Source organism: Anabrus simplex, chromosome 1 (genome assembly GCF_040414725.1).
Source record: "Anabrus simplex isolate iqAnaSimp1 chromosome 1, ASM4041472v1, whole genome shotgun sequence".
Taxonomy (NCBI): Eukaryota; Metazoa; Arthropoda; class Insecta; order Orthoptera; family Tettigoniidae; genus Anabrus; species Anabrus simplex.
The window spans coordinates 1,149,074,861-1,149,094,925 of NC_090265.1; the positions used below are offsets into that span (position 1 = coordinate 1,149,074,861).

Sequence of the window (20,065 nt, forward strand, 5' to 3'; positions counted from 1 at the left end):
GGGAGAAATTAAACAAGAACTCAAGATCTATTTCGAAAAGCTGCTGAATGGAGATACAGAAAACATAACGGATAGAGGAGAGCCAAGTCGAGGAACCACAACTGAACCACCAATTACATGGCTTGTGGTTGAAAATGCGCTCAAGAGCATGAAGAAAGGAAAGGCAGTGGGCATAGATGAACTAAGTGCAGATATGCTGAAAGCAGCAGGAGTTCTAGGAATCCAATGGCTCTATTGACGTCCGAAACGGGCGAGGAGCTTACCGTCAGCTGTTTCCAATATGGCGGCGAGATAGTGACGGGATGTAAACACGACAGTGATCGGGTGTGCGTTTGTAGGATTTATTAAGTGTTCAAAATGTCTTTGGTGTCGTATGCGCAACTGTTGAGAGTTACATGTAATAAATATCATTTTTGGTCCGTATTGATGATATTAGATTGAAATAATAACATTAAGTTATTTATTAGACCACCTAATCAATACAAAATCGTCTTGGATGATTTACATAAATTTGTTAGCTAATGGTGGGACATGTTTCGCCTTCCCTGAAGGCATCATCAGCCATAGTCTTAACCTTAAATTAAAAATAAGCGTTTAAATAACATGTAGTGATGAAATGAATTTTAAAATCTTGAAGAGATTTGAAGTAAAATAACATTAAAAATAACAATGATGGTTTGAAAATACAATGTGATGAGATACAATAGTGGAAGTATTAGCAAAATTAACATTAGAAGGCTGCTAAAATAAGTACAATGGATAAAACAACAGATTGTTATACAACCAGTAGTAAGATTGCATAAAAGTAAAGTTGATAGTCATGGCGGTTATAATTAGACGATGGCGAAAGATCTTATATAATCAAAGTAAAGAGGAGAGAATAAAAGTCAAAGTTAGTCGTGAGATCAGAAGTTCATCATGATCCTATTTGAAACTGTTCTTCAACTTCTATTCACCAACTTCATATCCTCAACGTGTTCTACAACTTCACCATATGCATCTGACTTTCGTCTTTTATCTTCAAGATCATGATGAACTTCTGATCTCACGACTAACTTTGACTTTTATTCTCTCCTCTTTACTTTGATTATATAAGATCTTTCGCCATCGTCTAATTATAACCGCCATGACTATCAACTTTACTTTTATGCAATCTTACTACTGGTTGTATAACAATCTGTTGTTTTATCCATTGTACTTATTTTAGCAGCCTTCTAATGTTAATTTTGCTAATACTTCCACTATTGTATCTCATCACATTGTATTTTCAAACCATCATTGTTATTTTTAATGTTATTTTACTTCAAATCTCTTCAAGATTTTAAAATTCATTTCATCACTACATGTTATTTAAACGCTTATTTTTAATTTAAGGTTAAGACTATGGCTGATGATGCCTTCAGGGAAGGCGAAACATGTCCCACCATTAGCTAACAAATTTATGTAAATCATCCAAGACGATTTTGTATTGATTAGGTGGTCTAATAAATAACTTAATGTTATTATTTCAAACTGTTGAGAGTTGTCGGAGATTTCATGCGTCCATTAGTGGAAGGGGAAGAAATATTCAAGCGTAATTACTTGATATGTGTAGGTAAAAAGTTTGAAACAGAAGATGAAACTGGTTGTGTTTACAATCATCCCACATCGATTCAGAACAGCACAAAGTTAATGTTGTCTTGAACAAGGGGGTGAAAATGTGAAGTGCAACTGTATATGTAAAGCGGGTTTGTCAGAGAAATGTTACCGCTGACACGCTAATTCACCTTAACAGTTAAGCTACTGTAATTTTCCACTATTAGAGGTTATGGAGTAATTTCTTAGCCAGGTGACGGGGGAGTTACCTGTTTTGTAAACTGTAATCTTGGGGAAGAAAGAAAATAATAATTCTACTAAGTAAATGTTGTAAAGCAAATAAATCTAGGCTTTATACAGGCTTGTGTTGGAACAGCCCACATAAACTTAAATGTTCTTCCATTTTTACCATCAGCACAAAAGTTAGAACTTAGAACCGACAATAATAAGTATTAAAAAATTATAATTACCTACAGAATATGCAGAGCAAAGTTGGAAAATTATAATTTAAGAGTACTATAACCTCTACAGTCACAGCTGTTTGGGGTTGAAGAATACTTGCTTTGTCCAATTCTACCAAATAATTAGGTTATGGCTTCTAATTTATGATGACCGGGCGAGTTGGCCGTGCGGTTAGGAGCGTGCAGCTGTGAGCTCGCATCCGGGAGATAGTGGGTTCGAACCCCACTGTCGGCAGCCCTGAAGATGGTTTTCCGTGGTATCCCATTTTCTCACCAGGCAAATGCTGGGGCTGTACCTTAATTAAGGCCACGGCCGCTTCCTTCCCATTCCTAGACCTTTCCCGTCACATCGTTGCCATAAGACCTCTCTGTGTCGGTGTAACGTAAAACAAATAGCAAAAAAAGCTAATTTATGGCGGCAAAATACTACATATTTTCTTTCATTGATAGAAGTATTATATAGGCAATTTAAATTCAGTGCTTAATTACTATCAGTTAAAGATATTACTCACATGTAGATAGTTAATTTACTGTCTGCTGTTATACATATGAAGAAGTTTACAAAGAGCGGATAACATTCTATGTGCGGCACAGAAGTATTAGGCTACAAGTTTATCAGTATTTTTGATGTAGCTAAATCTTTGTGAATACAAATTAGAGATAATAACTATCAATGAGTACAATAAACAGTACCGGTACCTACGCTGTGGAAAGAAGTCGTCTTCACGAGAATGCAGACTGCGCACTGTCATGTATCGCGCAACGCGTTTTCCAATTGACAGCGCGGAAACCCATCTTTCTCTCTGAACTTTTTGTACAGGAAAGTAGTGACCAGATTTCGCATCCGTTTTATACGATTTGCAACCTTATACAGAGCAGTAACTCCTCAAATTTGACAATTTTCTTTCTGTTTCCATCACGACGTCAATGCTTCGCCATGTAAATATACCTCACCAGTCACTATGTTGCAGCTTCAACATTCTACCGCGTGGCTGCGCCATCCAACTTTTCTGACGTCAATAGACTGCTCAACAAGATATGGGAGGAAAATACTATTCCTGAGGACTGGAAGATGGGCATCATTGTACCTCTGTTCAAGAAAGGAGCCGACGAAAATGTTCTAATTACCGTGGTATCACACTACTGTCTCATGTCCTGAAAATATTGGAAAAAATAATAGAGACCAGAATCAGAGATATTGTTGAACCAATTTTGGAAGAAGAGCAGTATGGTTTCAGACCAGGAAGGTCAACTACAGACCTTATATTTGCAATTAGGATGCTAATGGAAAAATACTGGGAGAAGAACAAGCCTTTATTTCTAATATTTTTGGACATTGAGAAAGCATACGATAGTGTACCAAGGGAAAGAATTTGGCGATGCATGAAAGAACTTTTTTTTCAAGGTCATCTAGCTTCCCAGCAAGTATTTGAATTGCTGGGTACATAGATCCCTCCAAGAAAGTAAGAGAGTCACCAACAACAGAAACATACACTGCTTTTTATGTTATAATTTGTATTGTTGAAGTCTATGCTTGTTGGAAAAATTTGACCCCAGCATTTGAATCTTCCAGTGTTTTGAAAAATGCTACCTGATCTTCCACGTGTGTAGCCAAAAACATTGCAGCCTTAAACCAGGAATTCCATCTTATACACACAGGCATTGGGAAAGACAGAATTTCATCCTCTTGTTCTGTGTTCATGTTTCTATCTTAGAAATGCAGTGTAGTTGCTTTATTGCGTATTTCAGTTGGTGTTCTTTGACCTTGCTGTACACATGTTCAGTTTGGTCAGCTCATTTTCAATATGCAGTCAGTGCATAAGTTTGACTGCATGAGCCCTGGACTGGACATGACCTACTTGTTCAGTCAGTCTTTGAAGAGTAGTTAAACAGTTTGTCATGTAACGTGCAGATCCGTAACTACTACGACTACATTCTCCTGTTCAATTTTGCAGGAATTCAAAGTTTTTAATATAGCATTGGTGCAATTTTGCGCTATTGGCAGAATCTATAGGTACAGACCGGTGCTCATTTCAGCCGATGGTACAGATGGATGAAGTAGGACGAAGTTGTTTCGTCACATAGCAGAAACATGTCTTCGCTTTTTAGCTCTTAATTTTGTCCCTCTTTGTTTCTGCGATCATGCGGATGCGTTCCTGAGGGTTCCACGAACATATTAAGCCAGGTATGGATACAGCAGCAGAATTGTCTAGTTTCTGTACAGTAAAACCTCATTAATTCGAAGTCATTGGGACTCAAAAATCGGACTTCGAATTACGTGATTTCGAATTAACCGCCAATCCGCAATTCAGAAGTACCAACCCTTGCTGCGTTATAAAATATTCTAAGGCCCGTTACTGCATGCATTTAACCTTGATTCACAGTTCATACCTTTCAAATGCCATGAAAAAAGAACTATTCCCAAAATGTATCCAAGAAGGTGCATTTACAGTATTCAAATAATACACTCGGATATCTCACTAGTAAACATAACCTCACGCAACGAAAGAAAGAAAAAAAATGCACGATTCAAAGACGAGGAGAAATCTATGCTCGCTCCCATATGCAAGTGCTTTATTGATTCTATTACTATGCTGTATGCATTTTAGATGCCTTGTATTTACACAGAAAGTACCCGATGCCCTTAAAATCGAACTTTCCTATGACTCTATCCTTGTACGATTTCCCGCCGTGGCACTTCTCTCGCACTTCAGAAATGTAAACACTTGCCGCGTCACGAAGTATTCTAAGACCCTCTAATACATGCAATCACCTCGATTCACAGTTTAAACCTTTCTAATGCCATGCAAAAAAACTATTTCCGAAATGTATCCAACAAGGTGCATTTGCTATCTTCAAATAATGCACTTGGATAAATCGCTGACAAACATAACCTCACGCAATGAAAGAAAAAAAAAGTTGCACAATTCAAAGACGATGATAAATTATGCCGGTTCCCCTGTGCAAATGCATTATTTATTGGATTTCTTTACTGTTTGCATTTTTATTATACACGCTTTGTAATGGCATGGAAAGTGCCCGACGATCTTAAAACATCGTGGCTTATCGAAGTTTCCTATGACGAGGGGATAAAGTATATCGCTTCCATGTGCATTGCAACGTACTACTTATGACCCCCATCCCTCACACTACGATTTCCCGGCTGGCAATTTCTCCTTTAAAACCATAAGACCGTTTGGGCTCGCATTAAAATAAAACAATGCAGTTTCACCGGCAATGTCAATGTTGTTCGGTGCCTACGAATTTATTATATGAGCCACGTTTTTTCGTCAACTGTCGGCATCGCCAGTGTTCGCGGATTCTGTTTTCCCGCACACTGCATGTTGCGTAATATTACGGCGTTCCTTAAAAGGTTGAACACAAAAGAATTCCGATTTCATTCAACTTAGCAATCATGAAGCGCACTGTAGACCCACCGAAGTGAGTGTAAGTGCAGAAAGCTACCCCTCCACGATCCGGAACGCGCGTTCTATTATGACGCGGAGCGGATACATTTCGAGTTGAAATTACTCTGTAACATACTATTGTTTTAAAATGTAAAGGCAGTTTCGAATTAAAAGTCTGAATTTCGGTTATGGGGCCGACATTGTACTTCGAATTACGAATTATCCGTATTTCGAATTAAACAATTGAAATAACATGCAAAACTGTATCTCATGTTTCCGGGAACGAGAGCTTCTTCGAATTAGGCGGGATTTTGAATTAACCGATTTCGAATTATCGAGGTTCTACTGTACTAGTATGTTAGCTTACATGAACGCAGTAGTTGTCCGAAATATACTCTTATTTTGAATCCTTCACGCAATTAGCATGTGATGATGTATCTTTCAAAATGGCCACTCTAGGAATACTAACTTAAAGACACAAAGTTTTTCTGCGTTTTGAATGCTTCTGACATTTACAATGTTCGTCTTGAACATCTTTTCTGTGATAATCTAACAATCACAATATTTGCACAGGAAATTATAAATCCTTCATTCTTATATTCTCTAAGCCTGTCTGTGGCAGAAACTGCTACCTTCAGTATTTTAAAACCCTATTGTGCGGTGCCAGTAACAAACAGTTATCACACGGTTGATTGTAGTAACATGCCAGTACTGTATAAAGTCGTAACCACACGCAAAATGTATTTCTGAATTCCTTCAATAATATTTAAATGGTCTTGTCTCATCTCTGTTTACTGCTGAGTTCGGAACTACTGAGACTGTTACAGGGTCGCCAACTGATTCACATAAATAACTCGCTAGCTTTGATGATAATACATAATTTGCGCACATTTTATTAAATTATGTACAATTCTCTACCACGAATCACACTATTACTGATGTAACAGGAGGCGAACGTAGTTCCCAATTTGAACAACAATCATGTACATTTTTGGAGGTAGTCGTCTAAACGATTCATGCCACGGGGCAACAGCTGTTCACCACCGTCCACCCCGTTACTATCCAAGCCTGACTCCAGTCGTTGTGTAACAAGATTATCGACAATATATCATGTATTGATTGCCCCACGTGAAATGATACAATCGATCATTCTCTAATTTATAACTAATAATTCGAACATCGGCTTGTTGACAAGAATGTTGTAGTGGTAGGGGAAAAATGTTGGAAAATATTTTTATTTTGAAGATTGTTGTTTGTTTGTGGTGATGTATACAAAATTTGCGTCATTTCGTGATTTAAATTCACTCTTCAACAACATGAAAATAAAACCATCCTAACCCCTTGATTTATGCTTTTATCACTAATTAACAAAGACTAATAATGGCATAAATATGCTACCTGTCTTGCTGTGTGGTTGGTAAAAGTATTCCAAGGAAATAGTGTTTTTTCTTTTCCTATGTTAAAAGTAATTTAGTAAACATGCCATTTCCATTAATGTGATTTTGAAAGGGGCGTGTGTGTGTTTTTATATATATATCCATTCTTATGCTGAATATTAAGCATTGTAAATTTATTGATATTGAAGTATTTCATTCATTTGCAAAATGGAAATAACTGTCAAACTGCATGTTGCAACTATGGATATGGCAAGAAAATCAGCTTACTTGATTACCATACTTCATATTTCTGCTCTGAATTACCTGCACAGAATAGCTTCTTTCTTGTCCTTGTAGTTTCATAAAACACAATCATGTTGTGTTTACTTCGATACTTTCTCTAGATCAGTACTAGGTTCCTTATATATGTGTATCTGTAGTATATTTGTGACAGAATGATCATCAGAAAATATTCGACTATTTCTTTTTCCTCAAGCGGAAGGAAGTTGGATCCAAGGTGGTGGAAGGACCGCCGGTCAGCCGCCGACTCAGATCCCAGCTGGCGGGGCCGTGAACAGCAGTCCCCCGGGAGCTACTCCTGTCCCGGGCCCCCTAACACCTCACTTACCACCAGGTAAAATTAATACATCATTTGCTTTGAATTGGTTCTGCTTTATAATTTTTTTTTCATTTTGATAAATATCATTTCCTTACAGGAAGCGATCCGGCTGGCGGGAGGAGCAACTTGGCCCCGTGTGCTGCCCAGGGCGGGGGCACGGGCCCGGGAGGCCAGGGGACTGCAGTATCGAACACGGCCGCTACAAACGCCCTGCCTGGCGCGACGTCCCAGTCGGGGGGTAATCTGATGTCCCACATGCCTCCTAATGCTGGTCCTCATCAGTATCGGAATATTATGCCTCAGTTTGTAAGTGTGAACTAGTAACCTTTGTTGCATCATTTCATCATTTTCTCTTACCTTCAGTGCAGAAAATTTATGTCGGTGCTGTTGCATAATTAGCATGATAGCAAGTGGAGAGAGTATTGAGGCCGATATGCAGTTCTATCGATGTATAATTTTTGTGGTCCCACCTAAAATCATACTTAAAGCCTTTATTTTACTCTGCTAAAATGGTTCATTGTCCACACTTCTAAGAAAAAATATTAATTTATTTTCGGTCATCTACTATTTGCCTCTTTTTAGAAAGAACTAGTGCCCTGCTTAACAGTTTGCCTTCAGCTGTGCTAAGTCATTTCAGGTGCTCCATTGATTTACATTTTCCCACTCAATATTTTCCCGCATTCCCTTGCAAAGTGTAACAGGGGCTTTTATTGTATTTCCACTTATATTACTTTCTCATTCTGTAGTTTTTGTTGAGCCAGAACTGATTGTCAGTTTAATCAATATTGATCTCTCTACATCTTTTGGAAGAGATGAATGTAAACCTCGTCAGTTTTATTAGCCATTAAGATAAATACCAAGATAGGGGTACATCTACCATAAACTGACATGGTCAGTTTTGGTATCGTGACTGTTGAAGTGGCCGACTTCAACCGTTCCTTATGAGTAGAGCTGGGATTTTTTAATATAACGAATTTTCTTGCATAATTAGCACTTTTTTGATGAAAAATACCGATGAAAACTTTGGATGCATAAATTATTCAAGGAATTCAGATATTTACAAATTATTTACAATTAATTTAGTTTAAAAGTTGCATCAAATATAATAAACTCAATTGGTTTAACTCATTTGCGGTTATCATCTTTTGGCGTAAAATTCCGGCGTGAGATTTTTTCTGAAAAGTCCAATAAGGTACCATAAATCAGGTTTGAAGTACCAACACTGGAAAATATTCTTCCCGTTACGAGCTGACAATACGACCTGAAGTGAAATAAACTTGTGCTATTAAAAGTACAATTCATGCAAGTACATTATAATGACATACTGGCCAAAAAAGGAAAAAATGTCTACACGGGAAGGGTCGGGCATCGAAGGATAGACCCTGATAAATTTCCCCAAACCGTTCGTATCCAATGTTGTGCGAGAGATGTGTGTATCCATCCTCCTTGTTGGATATGAACGTGGATCCCTTGCAAAAGTTTTACTTTAAACGTTGTTTTTTGTTTTAAAACAACGTAAGGTAAAAGGTCTCGGCCATCATCTGATGCAGGAAGCATTGCAGTTATTTCTCACTTCCATTAGTGCATACGATAACACTCGATGTCCCTTTCTTATCGATTGTTCGACTTCATGGCATATGAAAACTGGTTGGCGTCTTTTGTGGCATAATGTTTGTCAAAGAGAGAGTCCATTTCTCTTCATAGAGTTAATGAAGCCTCCTCTAACCTTCAAATCCGAGACATGATTCCATGTGCAGGAGCTGTTTCTCGTCCTTTAAAATACAGAAATTTATGAGAAACGGCATATCCAACTTGCATAACGAAATCTTGCATTTAAGCAGTTCCTCCTGCTTACGGAAACTTGCCACTTTTTGGTCTGCGAAATGCTTTGCGAGACTTGTTGGTCGCTTGAAGTGCACTTCTCTGTTATCACGGTAACTGTGGTAGCGCACATAGCTTTCGGACACTGAATACTTGCGGCCCACTGCGTAACTGATCACCGCAAGTTTATTTGATGCACTATTACTTCAATATTAGCTCACTATGGACTAACAAACAGTTTTGAGATCAGACAACGCATGTGCCATCCCGAAAATCTCGTAAAGTAAGTTTGTACCAGACTGGAATAGAGCATCACTAGTCACTGCTGTGTTGATTCTCTCACTGAACTAGTGCATTGGCATTTGCTACCAGCTGATAACAGCACATTGCCCGGTATTTGGAATACCAGGTTTTGCAATAGGTAGGCTGCTACCTAAGTAGTTCACATCTTTATTTCGGAACACATCCGGAGTTGCGTGATGGATGTTCGAAGAAGTGGGTGCGTCAAATACGTGACCCTTTCTTTTTCTCAACTTTGGACCCAAAAATATTGGGGATGCATAAATTATGCAAGGGCTTTAATTATGTGAGAAAATACGGTATTTGTCATCCTGTGTGAAAGAATGTGATTTATGACTCGGGTAAGAGCCGTTGCCACAGTTGTGTGATTACGGAAAACGTGAGCCTATTTGTATTATTTTGTGTTGAGTAGTGCAGTGAAGTTTTTCTGTGTGATATGGTAGCCTATATTATGATTAGGAACATAATTGTGTGAAATTTACTAGTGTGGCGCATATTTGTCTTGTGATAGCCTATGTATGGATATCGAAAAATGTAGACGTTAAAATAGTTCGGAAAGTAGACTGGCATCTGCATCTTTAAGCGTGCAGAGGTCGCAAAAACTTGCATCAAGACCAAGTACAACCACTTGGTCGAAGTTTTTAAAATGGCGGCCAAAGTCATTCTGTCCCCCTTGCAGTAGCACGTGGCCGAGTATAACCTCCAATTCATTGTCTGAGAGTTTTCATATTTGTTGTTTGGCGTTCATTGCACTTGTTATTTTATAAGCCCCAGCAGAAAAGCTTTTCATATAAATAATGTTTTATAACTCACTGCTCCAAAATAAAAGGCTTCTACTAACATTTGTTTTAGAAAGTGTGATCGGCAATAATCTATATATATAAAATAGCTTGTCCTGACTGACTGACTGACTGACTGATTCATCATCGCCGAGCCAAAACTACTGGACATAATGAAATGAAATTTTGGGGATGCATTCATATTAAGATGTAGGTGCTCGCTAAGAGAGGATTTTTGGATATTCCATTGCTAAGGGGGTGAAAAGGGGGGGGGGGAAATTTTAAAATGAGTGCACTTATATCTCAAAACTTTAAAAGTTTACAAATGTAAATATTGGTATTTAGAATCTTCTTTGAAAATAAGGAAACACGTATTTTTTTGTTTTCAGAAAATCCCAATAGGACGGGTGAAGAAGGGTGAAAAATGGGTTGAGTGCCTTTAATCAGGATACCGGTACTTATATCTCAGAAACTGAAGATATTACAGACCTGAAAATTGGTACTTTTGATCTCTTTTAAAAATAAAAAAACACGTATTTTTTTGTTTTTGGAAAATCCAATTAATGGGAGGGTGAAAAGGGGGTGAATTTTTAAAATGAGTGAATCTATATCTCCAAACGTTTAAAGTTTGCAGATGTAAAAATGGGTATTTAGAATCTTCATTAAACATAAAGGAACACGTATTTTTTTGTTTTCGGAAAATCACAATAGGAGGGGTGAAAAGGGGTGAAAAAGGGGTTGAGTGCCTTTAATCAGGATACCGGTACTTATATCTCAGAAACTGAAGATATTACAGACCTGAAAATTGGTACTTTTGATCTCTTTTAAAAATAAAGAAACACGTATTTTTTGTTTTTGGAAAATTCAAATAATGGGGGGTTGAAAGGGGGTGACTTTTTAAAATGAGTGTATCTATATCTCAAAACTGTTACAGTTTATAGATGTAAAAATTGGTATTTAGAATCTCCTTTAAAAATAAAGAAACACGTATTCTTTTGTTTTCGGAAAATCCCAATAGGAAGGGTGTAAAAGGGTGAATAATGGGTTGAATGCCTTTAATGAGGCTACTTATATTTCAGAACCTGAAGATATTACAGACCTGAAAATTGGTATTTGGGATCTACTTTAAATGTATAGAAACACGTATTTTTTCGTTTTTGGAAAATCCAAATATTGAGGGGTGAAAAGGGGGGTGAATTTTTTAAAATGAATGTGTCTACATCTTAAAAATTTTAAAATTTACAGATGTAAAAATTGGTAGTTAGAATCTCCTCTAAAAATAAAGGAACACGTATTTTTTTGTTTCCTGTAAATCCCAATAGGAGGGGTGTAAAAGGGTGAAAAATGGGTTGAATGCCTTTAATGAGGATACATATATCTCAGAAACTGAAGATATTACAGAACTGAAAATTTGTATATGGGATCTCCTTTAAAAATAAAGAAACATGTATTTTTTTAGTTTTTGGAAAATCCTATTAATGGCGGTTAAACAGAAGTGACAAATTGGGGTGAATTTTTTGAAAGATTACCTTGGAAACGTAAAATGTTACAGACGTAAAAAGTGGGTGTTTGGAATCTCCTGTAAATGTAAAGAAACATAGGTGATTTGTTTTTGGAAACTCCACTTTAGGGGAACCCAAAAGGGGTGAAATTTTAAAATGATAATTTTTACAGTATATATAAAAAAACTTAACATGTTACAGAAGTGAAAAATGGTATTTTTATCTCTATTAAACATAAAGAAACATGTATTTTTAATTTTTGGAAATACCACTTGGGTGGAGGGGGGGTGAAAGTGACTGAAAATGGTGTTGAATTCTTTTAATTAGATTACTGATATCTTAAAAATGAAGATGTTACAGACGTGAAATTTGATATTAGCAATCTGCTTTAAAAGTAAAGAAACACGTATTCTCGGAAAATCCAATGAAGCGGGGGGAGGGCGTGAAAGAATTGAAAAATTAATTGACTTTAATTGTATGAGAATATATACATCTAATAAAAACTAAAGTTGTTACAGACGTGAAAATTCGTATTTGGATCTCCTTTAAAAACAAAGAAAAACGCGTTTTGGGGGGGGAAACCATCTTGGGGGGGCGGGAGTGTAAAGGAGTTGAATTCCTTTCATGAGGACGCATAAATCAAAAAGTGAAGAAGTTAGAGTCGTGATAATTGGTATTTAGAAGATCCTTCACTATTAAGGAAACAAGTATTTTTTGCGGGAAAATTCACTTGGGGGGGGGGGGGGGGTAGTTTGAAATGAAGTGACAAAAGTAAATTCTATTTATGGGGATACTAATATCTCAAAACTGAAGGTAATAGACGTGAACATTGGTGTTTGGAATCTCCCTTAAACATAAGGAAACACGCCTTCTTTTAATTTTCTTGGGGGGGGGGGGGGGGGGTTGGCCGTAAAAACTAACGGCAGTGGGGTGTAAAAGGAGGTGAGACCAATTGATTTTACTGTTCTTAATGTACTTATAAGGATCCTCCGTTGCTCAGGCGGCAGCGCGCCGGCCTCTCACAGCTGGGTTCCGTGGTTCAAATCCCGGTAACTCCATGTGACATTCGTGCTGGACAAAACGGAGGCGGGACAGGTTTTTCTCCGGATACTCCGGTTTTCCCTGTCATCATTTATCCCAACAACACATAATAATAATAATAATAATAATAATAATAATAATAATAATAATAATGTTCCGGACCGTCGTCAAATGTGCGGACCGCGCTGGAAACGGCTCCTGGACGGGTAATGACTAAGAATGCAGTCCGGCCGCGGGTTCAGTGCCGCCAAGGCACCCAATATGACACCACGCCGGGTCTCCTGAAGGATTTTATCCAGATTAAAAATGATTATAGGAAAATACGGTATGGCAAAGATTTACGGACCCAACTGACCGGGAAGAATAGCTGAGCCTAGCCCGGGAAGTACGAAATCGATTGCTGGAAAGGAAGATTGAAAAATGGGAGGAAGCGTGCCGTAATCTAATAGAAAACGAGTCAGATCGGGAATTTTGGTAGATTCTCGCTGAAAACGTGTCAGATCGCGAATTTCGGCGGATTATATATCTAAAACAATAAGCATTCAATTATAAATTTCAGTATAATACCGTAGCGAAGCACGGGTACCTTGCTAGTACTTGGATATTTTTACTGGCCCCCTTGCATTTTTCATATTTGTTGTTTGGTGTTCTACACACCGTTCATTGCACTTCTTATTTTATAAGCCCCAGCAGAAAAGGTTTTCATATTTGTTCTTTAGTGTTTTTCACATCTTTTAATACTTTACTCTCACCTTGAGAAGTGGTAGATATAGTTTTCACTGTAACCGAAGACACGATCTAAAATGCCCTCATGTTGGAAAAAAATCGTATCTAGTTTTTTCTGTATCCCTGTTGGATAGTTTGTACTAGTTTATTCCGCGCTCAGTTCCTCTGCATCTCGCGCCATAGCTTTACCGCCTCAGGTCCCGCATTGAACTGCGAACACGTTACGTTGCAACAATAGACCACAGATAATATCACAGTCAACGTCAAAGCTCTCAGAGAAACATTTTACATTAATCAGAGTTTGTATTCTTGACAAATGAAAATGTTTACTACACCCTCAACAAGTGACATTTAATGAAAAATGACTACAAATGTGAATCTTTAACTGTCGAATTCATTTCGTACTTGGGTTTTGAAATGTTATATGCATTTTTAAAAGTTTGTGTATGTTGAAACCGAACTCATGTTTATACTACGCTCGTCCTATTTGACATTTATTGGGAAAGTGACTACAAATTTTGAATCTCGAACTTATGCAAAATTTGAATGTGTTATATGTATTTAGAAGTTAGTGTTTGAGTCCTAACTCGTGTTATAATTTTATTTCACCCTTCATAGACTGTTTTGAAGTGACATTTAATGAACAGTATCTACAAATTTGAATCTTTAAATGCCAAGTTCATCTCGAACCTAAGGTTTAAATGTCCGGTGCAATTTTATAAGGTTGTTTCTGTTGAGTCCTAACATTGCCTGATATGGCTTTAAGAGACTCCCTCGTGTTATATTTCATCGTAGTGTTATTCAGTATATACTGTCATTAATCTTCGAACAGGGGACTAAAAGATCTCGTAGATGGAAGACATGAAACAGGTGAGCCCCCTGTGTTGGTTGAGGAATAAATGGTCCCTTAGTTGTTTACTGAGGTCTGATGGTCATCCATACAATTCCTCCATACCTCCATACAATTTGTTTTTCAGCCAACATGTGATTTTAAGACATCTGTAACAAGATAGCAGTCCACAATAGTTCACTTGTATGGTGTAAAAGTGTTCGCAAGTATAAACAGTTTAATGCCATCGTATGAGGATTATGTTCATTGTTCTGTAATAATAATCATTCACAGCCACGCACCAATAACACTTCTTATCATTAGGGCTCGGATGCTTAAGACCTAAAATTAGGCCAAATAAGCAAGCAAATATGACCTTAAAAGTGATTAAATATGACCTCAAAAGTGACAAAATATGACCTCAAAAGTGGAGAAATATGACGTAAATATTACAAAATATGACCGGAAAATGATTAATCTAAATATGGACACTTTTAATAAATTATAAATCGAAAGGGCAATTCATTCGTTAACTTTATTCTTACTTTCATATTAGACTAATTTTCTGTATACACATGTTTAGCAGTTACTCAGTCTATTGCCTCTGGTTCACTTATCGAACATTTGTGATTACATAGCTATGATTATCAGATCACACAACATTTTAAGTCAAAACATATTTGCACCCTGTAGTGGTGGTTTGAAATACGAGAAAACTAGAATTTTTTATTTTGATATTTTGGAACGTTCAACCCTAGATTTCATTAATATCATTGAATGCGTTAAAGTTTAAATTGAGCACCACGAAACGAATTAAGTAACTTAGATTTCTTTCAATATGTTATGGTAGGGTGGCAGGGCCTATAGTGTAAACTAACATACCTTTTTCATTCTTCTCCGCGGGTGGAAGTGAAGTGTGTGACAAGATTCATCTTCAAATCATCAGGTGCGAAAGACCTCCGATTATCACAACACATTCTTGTAAGAACAGAAGCTCCTTTCTATGTCACAAGATTATTGGTGCATATTTAAATAATGTAAAAGGAGCAGTGAAGTCTATGGCCTTCATTCTATACAAATGGTATTTCGCTTGTATTGACTGCAGATGTGGTACTGAGAAGCAGTTTTGTGAACACTAGTTCGCATTCGATAAGTTGCAGATGATTTTGCACAGCTGCATCTGTCGTTAGACCGCCGAAATATGACGTTTCTACCAAAATAGGTGAAAATATGACCTTATGACAAAAATAGCCAAAATATGCACTTATATTACAATTAAAAATCACTTAATTGCACCAAAATCCAATCAGGCAAGAAAATAGAGACAAAGAAGAAATATGACTTTTCCTAAACATCCGAGCCCTAGTTATCATTCACCTACACTTCAAGCTATTTTAATGGTCACTAAATGTTTTAATACATATTATATTTTTACTGATCATTTTTAAATTGTTGAATTTAGTTTTATTATTGCACTATTAGAAGATTTTACGTTACATGTACTGGGATCAGGGCCCTGACCTGCCTTGAATTAGGTTATTTTGGCTGATGATGCTCACAAAGTATGAGCAGAACATGTCCTAATTTTAATATCTGTTAATGGTTTTATCCTAAATATAAAGGATTACTATGTTTTGGAAAGGTGGTTTTTATTGATGTATCAACTTCTTATTCTGAATTCCAATATGGCTCTACAATGAGATTCACAACTTGCAATACACTATAGGAAGCGAAATACAATGCCCTGTAATGCTTGCTATAACAGCTGATGGCTGAAAGCTTGCACCTTACGTTGTTCTAAAGCAAAAAACAATGCCAAATAAAATTTCCGCGCGGGATCCACATTCGTATCCAGGAAAAAGGGTGGATGGACATATCACTCGTACAAGATTGGATAAAACGGTCTCTCCTTCGATGCCTGGCCCTTCTCATGCTGGACAGACAACTATGATAGAGAATTACCAAAATATTTGCCCCTCTGTTCATCTGATACCCTTTTAAGGCCTGTAAAGTGAAGAATAACTAATTGGTTATCACCAGCGTTACGATTTTTAGGTGTGCACCTTTTTTGTTAGGGTAAATTAAAGCTATTCAGAAAGATATCACAGTGTGAAATTTTGTTTCTAGTTGTGAAAAGAGGTGTTTTTCATGCACCTTTTTTCCCTTGTATGGGACCTTTATCCCTTTTTCCCCCCAACCATGCCCACGATCCCCTTTTTCTTCCTTTTTTTAAAAGTTTAATTCCAATTTATTCTATAAGATTTCTAATCAATATAAAATATTTAACTCTCAACTAACGTCTCAGCTTGCTGTGTACGTGCGAATAGTAAGCCTACCTCTTTCAGTAAACACCACGAGAGAGTTGAAAGCACACCTGCAAAAATGGAAAATAATTGTGTGGTCGACAAAACCTCTTTCTCTCGCTTTACCGTTATGTTGTATGGAAATAGGAATCCAACATGCCGTTATAGAGATGTACTTTCGTGTAACTAAGCAACTTATTTCTGTTGTTGTAAATGTGAATAACTGTGTCCTGTGCTCTCAAAACTATAGTCGTCTGTAATTTTGCCAGACATAGTACAAGTTTTACGAGTTGAATCTAGAGGAGGAGGAGGAGGAAGAAGAAGAAGAGCAGCACAATAGTCTCAACAATGTCAAGAATAATTAAATCAAGAGCAAAGACGTATGCAGTTGCAATACGCTATATCTCGATGATCGAGCTTCATATCACGGAATTGCTTTTTCATACGAACAGAATATTCAGTACAGTAACTCGTAAATTCATTTAAATTGGAAATATTGGCAAAAGTTTGTCTGCACTGCACAAAATGAAATTTAAAGGAGCGGAAAAGTGAAGCTGCCTGAATTGAGCAGCCAAAAGACCACTGAAAAGTTTGTTAAAAGGAATTATTGATGGTTCAAAGCATTTCCTCACAAACATAAGAAATTACAATTCTTGTTTTCAGATGACTTAATTTGGCGCTTGTGTTATTGCAGAGCATTTTATGCCAACATTTAAAATTCAGAAACACATTTACTCCAGATCATTAGTCTTTGCTCTATTCCCTGCAATTATTATAAATTTCTCCAAATCTATTTAATTGGAAATGGAAACGGCCAATTAAATGTACGCTGCCAAATCTTTACTGGAATTAGAAGGCATATTGTTGTTGATTCATTGCAAAAAATGTTACACGATGACAATAATTTAACTCGGAAGTTCCGAAGTGCGGTTGATCTCATGTTTGCTATAATACATTTACAGTAAAACCTCGATGCATTGTTTTTCAAGAGGGAGGGGAAAATGGCGAGGGGTGCGGGAAAACTATAAATACAGGTGACATAAAATAGGGGGAAAGAAAAAAAAATATTGGTACCCTATTTGGGAATTTTCGTCATGTAAAAAAAATAATAATGTTGTGTGGCCTCGGAAGCCGGATGCAGATCTTTCGAGTTGTCGCATGATAGGTGATCTACACACTTATGAAAATGCGGCTTTGCCTAAGATGAATCCTAATGCGTAAGTCGGCGCCCACACACACACAGGCACTGAACTGTCGGAATTAACCAACGAAAGTTAAAATCCCCGGCCCGATCGTGACCCCTGAACTGAAGGCCAACACGTGCTAACTATTCAGCCATGGAGCCGGACATGCTCATACTATACATCACAGTATAAAAATATTTGTCATGATATATGTGAAGAAAATGTAAAGCGTGGCTTTTGCGCAGTTTCGTTTCACTTTTCCTTACATCTCGTAATTGGACCTTCATGGGCCGTTCTCTTATTGCAGATTAATGATATACGTGGATATTACGGCAATAACCTGTATTATACTGAAGATTCCGTAGACCCTTCGCGAACGATATATTAAGAGATCGCGCATGGCGCAGTTCGAACGATGTCACAGTGGTTAGAAATTCAACATGGCGCTTTGGACAATGTCACATCGGGCTAATCGATGCTGCCAACTTAGGAATTATTTTCAAGACCAGGCTAGATAAAAGATTATTGCTCTGGTGTGGTTAGGTCTGGCTTGTAAGAAGACAGCTTTACAGGGGACAACAAAGAGTCAACAGGCCTCTAGCATCCCACACACATCACAAATTAAGACGCGATTAATAACCCTGTTACTAATTAAAATATACCTAGCGCACGCTGTGACTGTTTTGAACTGAGCAATTTTCTCATTTTCAACGAAGCTGGCAGCCGTAGCCGGCCAATAGCAACACAGAAAATGGTGGCAAATTGTGAGTTTTACAGTGCCTCTGTTTTAAGTCTTGTAAATAAGAACACCTTTCGGGGCCGGTTATTGGTTCGAGGAGAAGCGTTGGTGCCACGTGGCTCGTCGTGATGTTCCGCATGAATAACCTGCGCACAGCCTACTTAGCCTGCGAGATCCTTGCTCAAGACTAGCAACTCTTAATCACTCGTACATTCTCGCATAACAATTTGCCCCTATTATATACTAGAATTCAAAAGACGCTTGCGTGTATTTTTTGTTACGTATGATCGATCCATGCGGGAAAATTGTTGCAGAGGACAAATCATTTTTTGGCAATCTATGCAATAAAAAGATAGTTTGAGGAACGATAGTTGTGAGGAAATTTAACATTTGTTTATATGGGACATTTTTGGGACCGATTAAATTGAACGATGCATGCAGGTAAACAACTGTTCCAGGAACGATGCATCAAGGTTCTACTGTATTTACTTACCCGTTCATTTCATATCAGACTGAGCCACAGCGAAGAGAGTCGCGTTCAGCTAGTTAGCAATAAATAACTGTGCAAGTTCTTAGAAGAAGAGCTTAAGCAAGCTACATTTCTGTTTTATAGAAATTTGCAAAATGGAAATCCCTTTCAGTGATGCGTGAATGTCTTTTAATTTGAGCTAAATGCCTGACCAGTGCTCGCGTGAACGTCTCGTCAAATGAGTCGAGTAGGTTAAGTGTGAAACTTCAACACAGCAGTTTATATGAGAAAACTAAAAGTAAAATAAATATTGTAATATAGCTATGAAGATGTAGAATACCTTCAAGTACGAGGAGTGTTTTTTAAGTACTATTTTGGTGTAGATAAAGAGTAATGCAATTTTTTAATCTTTTTTTTTTTTACATGTAAGGCTGTACCTTTAACTACTTCTCAACTTAAGTTCCCAGCATATTAAGGCCAGTGTTCTCTGCGGAAATTTTCGGTAGCCGGGCGGCAGGAATAAGTAACCGGGTGGGGAATACTATGTAAGAAATGAATATGATAAAATTTCGGTTTACTCTCTGCAGGGCATTGACAATATCAGACAGGTGAACATTAACTGCAAAATTGAACTATTTTAGTGTTATCAACTGATCACGAATCACGACCAAGACATGATCATTTTGAACTTCTAGTGTTCTACTGTTCCTTCATAAGCATGTAACACCGGGACTTACCACTCGGTTGCTGTGTAAAGCCATACGGTTTTGTATCGCCATGCGGAATTGAGTACTCGCATACGATTCCACACTAATCGAGACGCCGCTCATGCACGATATTGTATACATGATAGTCAAGCTAAACATTCAAACTTCGATGTCTTCTTCTCCCGGTGCCTATCCCTTTCGGATGTTGGCGTTCATGATGGCTATTT

At 37.5% G+C, this 20,065-nt stretch overlaps 1 protein-coding gene across 4 annotated transcripts in view; it reads left to right on the forward strand.

The window, feature by feature from the left end:
* The window catches only part of LOC136858113 (protein PRRC2C), a 708,190-nt gene that overhangs the window by 109,296 nt on the left and 578,829 nt on the right, over window positions 1-20,065 (forward strand). For all 4 annotated transcript variants that reach the window (XM_067137420.2, XM_067137417.2, XM_067137419.2 and 1 more), the window contains exons 6-7: window positions 7,316-7,453; window positions 7,536-7,744. In XM_067137420.2, the coding sequence (XP_066993521.2) occupies window positions 7,316-7,453; window positions 7,536-7,744 (347 nt within the window). The remainder of the gene's footprint in view (window positions 1-7,315; window positions 7,454-7,535; window positions 7,745-20,065) is intronic.